This window comes from Aegilops tauschii, chromosome 7 (assembly GCF_002575655.3).
Source record: "Aegilops tauschii subsp. strangulata cultivar AL8/78 chromosome 7, Aet v6.0, whole genome shotgun sequence".
Taxonomy (NCBI): Eukaryota; Viridiplantae; Streptophyta; class Magnoliopsida; order Poales; family Poaceae; genus Aegilops; species Aegilops tauschii.
This window is the reverse complement of record NC_053041.3, coordinates 488634883-488643982: the sequence shown is the minus strand read 5'-3', so window position 1 is coordinate 488643982 and position 9100 is coordinate 488634883. Positions and strand designations below refer to the sequence as shown.

General features: G+C 44.4%; 2 protein-coding genes across 2 annotated transcripts; both read left to right on the top strand.

The window, feature by feature from the left end:
* Positions 1–653: 653 nt before the first annotated feature.
* Positions 654–4210, top strand: LOC109778989 (SPX domain-containing protein 1). The gene is made up of 3 exons (XM_020337569.4): positions 654–1157; positions 1254–1386; positions 3559–4210. Exons 1-3 carry the CDS (start codon positions 849–851, stop codon positions 4011–4013), a joined length of 897 nt encoding a protein of 298 aa, XP_020193158.1. The 5' UTR covers positions 654–848; the 3' UTR covers positions 4014–4210.
* Positions 4211–5913: 1703 nt separating this feature from the next.
* On the top strand, positions 5914–7892 carry LOC109778983 (uncharacterized). Its single transcript, XM_020337563.4, has one exon. The coding sequence runs from the start codon at positions 6697–6699 to the stop codon at positions 7249–7251; it is 555 nt and encodes a 184-aa protein (XP_020193152.1). The 5' UTR covers positions 5914–6696; the 3' UTR covers positions 7252–7892.
* The last annotated feature ends 1208 nt before the right edge of the window (positions 7893–9100 follow it).

The window sequence follows — 9100 nt, the reverse complement described above, 5'->3', positions numbered from 1 at the left end:
TCCCTCCGTTCCTAATAAGTCTTTTTAGACATTCCAACAAGTGACTACATACGGAGCAAAATGAGTGAATCCATACTCTAAAATATGTCTACATATATCCGTATGTTGTAGTCCATTTAAAATGTCTAAAAAGACTTATATTTAGGAACGCAGGGAGTAGTTAGGTTATGCACCAATCTGTAATGTGATGCTATTCTTTAATCACTTAAAATACATCGGTTTCTTTGATTTTTGGGTAAGCCCTTGCAATGTTTTGTAATGCATTTACGTAACCTTACAAGCAAAGCGGTAGGGGTTTTGTTTCGTGAAAGACAATACCCCGTTCGAATAGAATATCTATCAATTCATCGAGATCCATATTCAACACCACATTAGAATAACAAACACCAACCACAAACACAAAAAGAACCAGTGGGAATTCACCATTCTTCTCTCCACACCATTGTTTTGGTAAATTTGCATCTTTATTTTCTTGGCCAATAAATTCCGTAGCTGTCCTACTGACATTTTATTTTAGAAGAAGAAGAAAAACAATTCACCTGCAAATTTCGTCAAACCCAGACGTGGTCTCGCTGTGATGAGTGCTGGTGCTGGGTCTCACTTGCGATCCGGAAAAAGAAACCCAGAAACGCAAGCGAAGAACAACCACTGGCGCACACCGCAGAAAATTAATATCCTCCCGCTCGCGAATATTCCACTCTCGCCTCGCCCGTCTCCGCATATCCTCTCTCCCCCCTTCCCTTTCCCCTCTATTTCACCACCCCCATCCGCCGCAGGACCGCCGAACGCCCGCATCGCCATTGGAGATCGTGCGAGGAGACGAGGACCCTTTCCGCGGGCCTTGAGCGATGAAGTTCGGCAAGAGCCTGAGCAGCCAGATCGTGGAGACGCTGCCGGAGTGGCGCGACAAGTTCCTGTCCTACAAGGACCTCAAGAAGCGGCTTAAGCTCATCGGCCTCGGCGCCGACGGGGAGGAGCGGCAGGCCAAGCGGGCCCGCGTCTCGGAGCCGGCCGGGGACGGCGACGAGACAGCGGCGGCGGCGGCCGCGGCGATGACGCCTGAGGAGGCGGACTTCATGCGGCTCCTGGAGGCCGAGCTCGACAAGTTCAATTCTTTCTTCGTCGAGAAGGAGGAGGAGTACATCATCCGCCAGAAGGTTGCTAGCCGCCCGCCCGTCCAATTCGTCATTTTATTTTTCGTTGTAATTCGCGGAGTCCATTGATCTGATTGAGATTGCGGGTGAGTGGTGCAGGAGTTGCAGGACAGGGTGGCCAGGGCGGCCGGGATGGAGTCCAGGGAGGAGTTGCTGCGTGTGCACAAGGAGATCGTCGACTTCCATGGCGAGATGGTGCTGCTTGAGAATTACAGCGCCCTCAACTACACCGGTGAGTCGCCGCATCACCGCTGCATGGAGTTGTCTCTAGTTATTTATTTATGCTGTCTCCTAATCAGTAGTACTTTGTTGTTGCTTATCTCGTTTTGGAATTGTTTGTGCGTGTAGTGGATGGGAAGGGAGTAGGAAGATGGTTCAAATTGGGTAATTAGGTAATTGAGCCTACATCTTAAAGTGGGGGAACTAAGAGTGAGCTTTTGTGAACATGAGTCAAGAAAAAAGGGGAGTTGCCGTTCCTCCGAGCAGATATGGCTTCCTTGTCAGTGAGTGGAGCACTTGTGTCACTGTCAATGCGAATAGATCCGCTGCGCCGTTGAAATTGCACGTGCACTGCCCGGGACGTTGACAAATATATAGATGGTCAGGGAGAAATTGCGTCAGCACGATATATCAACAGTTCGATTTCTTGCGAGAAATGAGCAATTTATCGTACAAGCGTAGATATCTTTTATCAGTTTGGAGCACACTATGTTTCTTTCTCCTGTGATTTGAAACGACCCTAATAGGTTCTACGTCTTTAGGTCTAGGCATAATTTTGTCTGGCTTTGTGTACAAATCAGTTAAATATTTGATTAGAGATCTAGATGTATAAATATAAAAACAAATGGTAGAAGATAAGTTGTTCATTTCAGTAGCCTGATATCGCATCTCACGATGTAATATGGCTTGTAAATTCACATGATGCATTGAACTTATTGTCACTCAAAATGGTGTTATGCTATTCTCACTAAAAATATGTTTTGTTTTTCACATACTCGCACAATGTCATGATGACGTGCTATTACGCACTAGATCAGTTTCCTTTCCAGACTGTACTGCAATCAGCATATATAGTGCTTGTGCAAACTAGGTCTTCATTTGCTCGCTTTACAGTTGAGTAATCTTGTTTCCTCTTTGTCAATATTGTTGCTTCGAGTGTGAAAAAATGCTGCTCTTGTTATCAGTCGGGTTGCTAATAAATCATACTCTCTAAAACGATTTAAGTGTCAGTTTTAATGGTTGTTGTTTTCTCTTGGGATCAGATTTGCTAACCTGGATGAGGATATGTTAGTATATAGTAGTACTAAAGCTTAATTGTGAACATATGATCTTGTTAAGTTGAGGGGTTTTATCGGTTTGCCTGTTTCTTTCTTTTGGCTTGGCAAATTGTTGCGGGTAAGGTCTTTTTCCTCTGTACTCTTTGTTACCAATAAACTCATCCTTTCGCACCATGACAAGGTCAACACGTTAATGAACATGGAATCAATTAGCAAGGGTCATATGCCCCTACAATTCACAGCAGTGAACTCTCTTTACTATTCAGAAGATCAATGGAAATTTCATGGATGATTACATGGTCTTTTGCATGCTTTGGAAAAGTCTGGATGCAAACTCATATCAAAGTGCATAAATTTGGCCGCAAGTGCCCCTCGCCCAAACATCTTTAGTATGAAAGTCTACTGACTAGAGTTACACCTCAGAGGAATATGTAATAGTGGGTAATTTGGCAATTTGCATGTTATTGCTGTTCAAATTCTTCGACAATTCAAAGAAGTGCTATATGATTGCTCATAACTCACCTGCCATGCGTGATCTATTTTCTAGTGTTGGTCTGGTAGGTTCCTTTATAAAATCATATTCTTGTGAGCTATAATCAACTTGAGGTTAATGAGTAGCTTGTTTTGTTGCATTATATCTGCTGCATAGTGGCTTTAGTGGACATGATGTGACCCACTCAATACCATATTGGCTCCTGCAATGTGCCCTGAACTGGCTACAGATGCTATCATGTTAGCTTTGTTGAAACAGTAATTTTCGTGCTATGTTCCTTTGAGGGATCAGGTTTTCTAGTGAGGGGGCATGATAAGTTACCGATAAATTTGTATGTTTGTTTCCCGTCTCTGTCGTTTTCTGCAGATTTGACATAACTTAATTTTAGAATTTGACTAAAGATAAAAGTTCATTGAGTCTAAACTGCTGCTTATTAGACTTTATAAAGCAGAACTCAGCAATCCCTCTCTTCTCTTATGGAGAACTTCCTGAAGGGGGGGGGGGGGGTGTGCCATTTGGAGGGGGATGGGTGTGATCTGTGTGCCATTTGGACCTTTACTACTCAGTGACTAGCTATTTGAAGTCCTCTGATATCTCATCGTCTATGATGCTTACGTTTCTGTTGTAATTACAGGGCTGGTGAAGATTCTCAAGAAGTATGACAAGAGAACTGGGGCTCTGATCCGTCTGCCTTTCATCCAAAACGTGTTGCTTCAGCCTTTCTTCACCACTGACCTCCTGTACAAGCTTGTGAAGGAGTGTGAGGCTATGCTTGACCAGCTCCTGCCATCAAACAAACCATCTGTATCAATTGAAGAGGGCAAAGAAGATGGCAACACTGCGGACCAGCCTCTGAACCCCAGTTCTTCCTTGGCTAACAGCAGATGTATTCCAGAGCTTGATGAGATTGAGTTCATGGAGAGCATGTACATGAAGAGCACGGTCGCGGCGCTTAGGGCTCTGAAAGAGATCCGAAGCAAAAGCTCGACAGTCAGTGCTTTCTCGTTGCCACCTCTTCAGGGAAACAATGCACCCGAAGAGCAGGAAAGGTGGACGAAGATATCTGTGATCGAGCAGGCTGCCAAATGAGAAGACGGACACTGTGACACACGACACCTCTTACTCAGTCAACCTTAATCTTGATGTTCGCTGGAGATGCAACCAGGACCTCACCTGTTTCATTTCAGTAATTTGTAAAATTTGACGATTCCTAACAGCTGTAAAATGGTGGAAATGTTCAGTGTACATTGTTAAATCATATAATGCCATCGAAACCATCAGAGTGAGCCCATAAGGTTTTATTCACTACTGTGAATTAAATCATGTACTTTTGCTGTTCTCTGGTCTATTTATACTAGCCAGCCTCTGTTACAGAACTGGTTGATTGGATCGCACAGAGTTAACTTTGATCAATTCGATTCAGATTCTGCATTCAGACATATCTGCACTATATGTACCACTGAAATTGTCTCTTTCACTATGCAGTAGGAGGCGAAGTATACAGCTTTGCTATAGAATTTATTACTGTATTATAGTTGAGTAATGTTGCCGAGATTTTCCTGTTAATATTAGAAACATGTGGTTACATGATTATCAGATTGCCACTTTATCTAGGGGTAAAAAATTGGTGAGCCACTTTGATTCGTAGGGTTCTTGCAAACTCAGGAATCAAGGAATACAATGTCATGTCCGTTTGGGTTCCAAAAGTTTGAATTTGCATCAAATTTGTTTGAAATAGAAGAATATGTCCAAGATGAATGCAAAATTCCCATGAAATGTTTTCAAGTCTATTACAGAGGGAGTAGAAGTGTGTTATTTCAATATTAGCTGCACCGATAAACTGATGGAAAAAAGCACAATTTTGATAGGAAGGATAATAAAATACACATGCGCGCGCGCACACACACAACTCTAAGCATTCTAAACCTTCAGATTTCCTTTGAAACTGTTGAATCAAATAAGCACTTGTACTTTTTTAACGTAACTAGGAGTAAGTCTAGTTTCTCTTTACCCGCAAAAGAAAAAAAGAGTAGTTTCTCTTTAGGGTTAACTTGGTCTATTTCAGAAGTGTATTATTTCAATACTAGTCGCACCCATAAACTGGAGGATGAAGACACAATTTTGTTAGTAAGGATAATAAAATAAAAATTGATACTATTTGTTACTTCAGCTCTACAAAAAAATTCATCAGAAGAAAAAAAAACATTTTTCCGCAAATGTTTATAGATTCCTAGTGTACTGCTTTGGTTCACGCTAAATTATTTTGGAAACTTTTGATAGTTGAAAAAAAACGCTCTTTTGGATATATTTTTTTAAAACGTCTCACTGCTTGGACCGCCTTGTATTTCAACTCATCTATGCTGTGAACTGGTAATTGAGAAGTTGCAAAGCATATCCAATTAAAACAAATGAACAATGACAAATTTATTTCTCTAGACATTTACAAACATTTTTTCTGAAATTTTTATATGCCTTTTTCCTCCAATAATAGCGACGGCAAGAAAACTACAAAATTATGTAAGTTTGCATACTTCCTAAGAAATGTTGTTATATATTAGATCAAACAAAAATCGAGCAAGCATATGTAGATCATAAGATTTCATGCCAATTTTGAAAATGTTGTTAGTTAAGTTTTTAGAAGACATTCACATCTTGAGAGCAAAGACAACTCTTTCCATTAAAGAAATATCATATAAAAAACAAATATGCAAACACAAAGAAAAAGCGATAGGGCTAGTTACTTTGTGAGAGTGAGATTTTCGCTTTCTATGAATAGACACCATGCTCCGTGGGCAGGTGGGCCATTTTCTAGACTTTGTGAGGGCCCAAAGAGCATTGTGTTCCAGAGGCGAAGCTCCTCCCTTTGTTGACCCATTCCTTGTGTTTGTCTCTCTTTGCTTCAAGGCTATCTTTGAGAGTGAAAAAGAGAAACTTATGAGTTGTTAAGAGGCTGAGGAGATTTTAGTTGCAAACAAAATCTGAACAACGTCATTAAATATTCAATAAGTTGCAGTTACAACACAAACTTTTGTTCATTATAATTTTCATATTTATTAATATTGATGATGTTTTGATTAGAACACACACAATATGACATCCAAATTTTGCAAAGTAACCCCTTCTTCAAAATTGGCAAGTGAACGCATCAATACGTTAGTTCCAAATGCATCCACAAACTTAGAAGAAATGAATACATTTTTGGTGATTAAAAGTTAAGAGCACTACTCTTTTATGGTCCTATTATGTTTTAGCTCACTAGAATTTTGGCAACCCACGTATGAAACCATTTTTTTGCGGGTGAAACCATTTTTCTTTCATAAGCTTGCAAATAAAAAAGGACTTTGATAAGTGTCACACGTGTGGCAAGAACACATGGCAGCTCCTAACATTTTTTAGGTAAGTTTAGTGACGCGAGGATGGCAGCTTCCTTTTCGTATGGCAAGTTTTAGTTTTTTTAGGTTTATTTTTCTTTTCGGATGACAATTTTAGTTGTAAAAAAAATATCAGGACCGGATTGCTTCATGTCACATGTGTGGCACTTATTATTTGAGATAAAAAATTATTCACACATTTACGCATAAGAAATTTGGAAAATGCTCTTTCGGAAGCTCAAAAACTTTACTCAGTTGCGCGGCCCGCAAGTTTTCTTGACTAGTCTTTTCACGCGGCCTCTTCTATCCTAAAACATGACGGCGAGACCCAGCCAAACCCCCGCGATTTCATCTCCTCCAAACCCAACTGCCGCCGGCGCCCGCTCCTTGTCGCCCCCGCCATGCCGCCGCGCAAGCGCCCGCTGGAACCTTCCCCGGGCACGCCAGCCCAACCGGACGTCAAGCCCGTCATATCTCCGGCTTCCAAATCCACCGACGACCCCGCCTCCGCACCGGAGGTTCAGCCCCCTGCCGCCATCCTGAACAACCTCAAGGGGCCGGAGCGGGAGGTCTACGAGCGCATCTTCGCGGCGGGCAACAAGGGCATGTCGAGCCAGGACCTCCGCTACGCGTTGAAGCTGACTGCCCCAACCCTCAACAAGCTCACCCGCGCCCTCGTCCAGCGGGGTATCCTCAAGGAGGTCACGGAAGTCCGGCCCCGCGGGAAGAAGGTCTTCATGGACTTCAGCATGGAGCCCTCTCCCGAGATCACCGGCGGAACCTGGTACCACAACGGCCAGCTCGACACCGACACCGTGGCGGCCGTGCGCCGCAGGTGCCTCGACCAGATTGACAGGCTCGGCGCCGCCACCCCGGACATGGTCCACAATGTCGTCGAGAGGGAAGACCCCAGCGCAGGGTACGCGATCGACCATGTGTCCACAATGGCGCAATAAGCCGCGGCGAGGTGTCGAACGAGCCGGGTGCGTGTATGGGCGCGCGCCGGGCACGTTGGACGCGTCGGGTCCGTGGCGTAGGTGTGCGTGTGTGAGTGCGTGAGCCAGCGCGTGTGCGCGCGGGGCCATGCTGTGTGTTATTTGGCGCAGCGGGCGCGGGTGTAGACCACGTCGGGCGCTGGACCTGGTCGCGCGGATCGCGTGCGTGCGCGGCGGGAGCGCGGGGACGTGGGGGAGTGCGTGAAGGGGGGCGCGTCGGGGGCGCGGTGGGGTGCGCCGATGGACGCAGATATAAACTCCCTCGCACCCGTGTGTTGTAGGCAGTGGAGGTGACGAGTACGAGCTCGGGAACAGGCGTTGTTGCGCCGGGGAAAACCTCACCGTGTCTTCTGTCTGCTCCATCTTCCTCCTTCCTCCTCGTTTTCATTGGTGCGAGCCACGGCCGGAGAGAGAGAGAGACCAGTGCAAGGGAGGAGAGGGCTAGGGCTAGGGCTAGCCGGTTCCAACATTTTGCAGCAGAATTCTTGCTTTGTAGTATGAATTCAGAAATTGTATCTGAATGTTACATTTTTCTGTTGATGAAACTTGTAAGCTTGCTTATGTACTGTAGTCCGAATTCAGAGGCTGTAACCATTTAAAAACCACAGCGTGAGCTCCCTTGCAATGTTTGGTGTATCTCAATCATTGACAACACAGAAAGTCAAAATTCTCTCCTAACATTATCTTTGGTGAGCTCTTTTGCAGTCACCCAATGTGAATTACCTTGTACTGTATCATTGAAAGCTATGTTCAGCTGATCTACTACCAGCTGTTGTACTAGATGTGGAACGGGTACATCTTATAAAGACAATATTCAAGGCATGAAGTTCTTATTCCACACCAACAGCATTGGAGATGAATCAAAATCCCAGAATAGTTCAGACTGAGATGAACCAAAATCAGTGACAGTTCAGGGCACACATTGTACATAAACCAGTGACAACTTACAATTTTTTCATAAGAAAAATAACTAGTTATGTCTCTCTACAAAAGAGAGTTTCATTTCTCTAAAGGTAAACAAAAGGAAGTTTCCAAACATAACACCACAACTCTCAACAGATAAGATGACACACAAGCTCTCAATAGCTAGGAAGATAGCGTTGAAGGTCGGTGAAGATGACACTAAAGTTTTGAACTTCATCTTGTACTACATCAAAATGGAAGCACCGGGTTGCCTCATATCAAAATAAAAGAATCTGCAGGTAGACATGAAAAGATCAATTATAGTGGACAAACGACTTATGAAGTAATATAGCCATTTTTGTGTATGACAACTCCTTTACGATTCTTGTTCCTTGTTGGGGCAGCTACGACTGTCATAGAAGCCAACCTGGTTAGACGCCCCGCATGTGCGAGGCTTTTTCGGCCCTCCAACATTCTTCTTCCTAAATATAAGTCTTTTTAGAGTAGGTTAATGATCCATCTACTAGCTTACCTGTACATGACTACGAAGAGGCTGAGGCATGTCGGACGACATAATTGCAGGGAGCAGCGGTGACAAGTGCTCCGAAGCAGTGGAGTAGCAAACAGTGTTTCTGCTGCTACAGGACACCAAGCAACAAGCTGCTACGCCCCAGGCCACATCCCTGGTAGCCTGGGGCCTAGCTACGCCGCTGCTCCGAAGAGTGAGTCGCGGCTGCCGGAGGATGAGCCGCATCCCATGGAGGGCAACCCGCAGACGACAAAGGCCCCACCGCTATCTGTGGAAGAGAATTCATGGGTACAGACACAACCAGTAGAGGGAGAGTCGTCGGCGGGCCACTCCCTAGGTATGGAAGGCCCATTCTGACGGGAGTAGGGCTGGTCGCGG

What these genes read in the sequence shown, in the direction of transcription:
- LOC109778989 (XM_020337569.4), top strand. Translation starts at nt 849, where the DNA reads ATGAAGTTCGGCAAGAGCCTGAGCAGCCAGATCGTGGAGACGCTGCCG. An exon ending in AGTACATCATCCGCCAGAAG is followed by an intron (nt 1,158 to 1,253) that starts GTTGCTAGCCGC and finishes TGAGTGGTGCAG; the next exon opens with GAGTTGCAGGACAGGGTGGC. An exon ending in CAGCGCCCTCAACTACACCG is followed by an intron (nt 1,387 to 3,558) that starts GTGAGTCGCCGC and finishes TTGTAATTACAG; the next exon opens with GGCTGGTGAAGATTCTCAAG.
- LOC109778983 (XM_020337563.4), top strand. Translation starts at nt 6,697, where the DNA reads ATGCCGCCGCGCAAGCGCCCGCTGGAACCTTCCCCGGGCACGCCAGCC.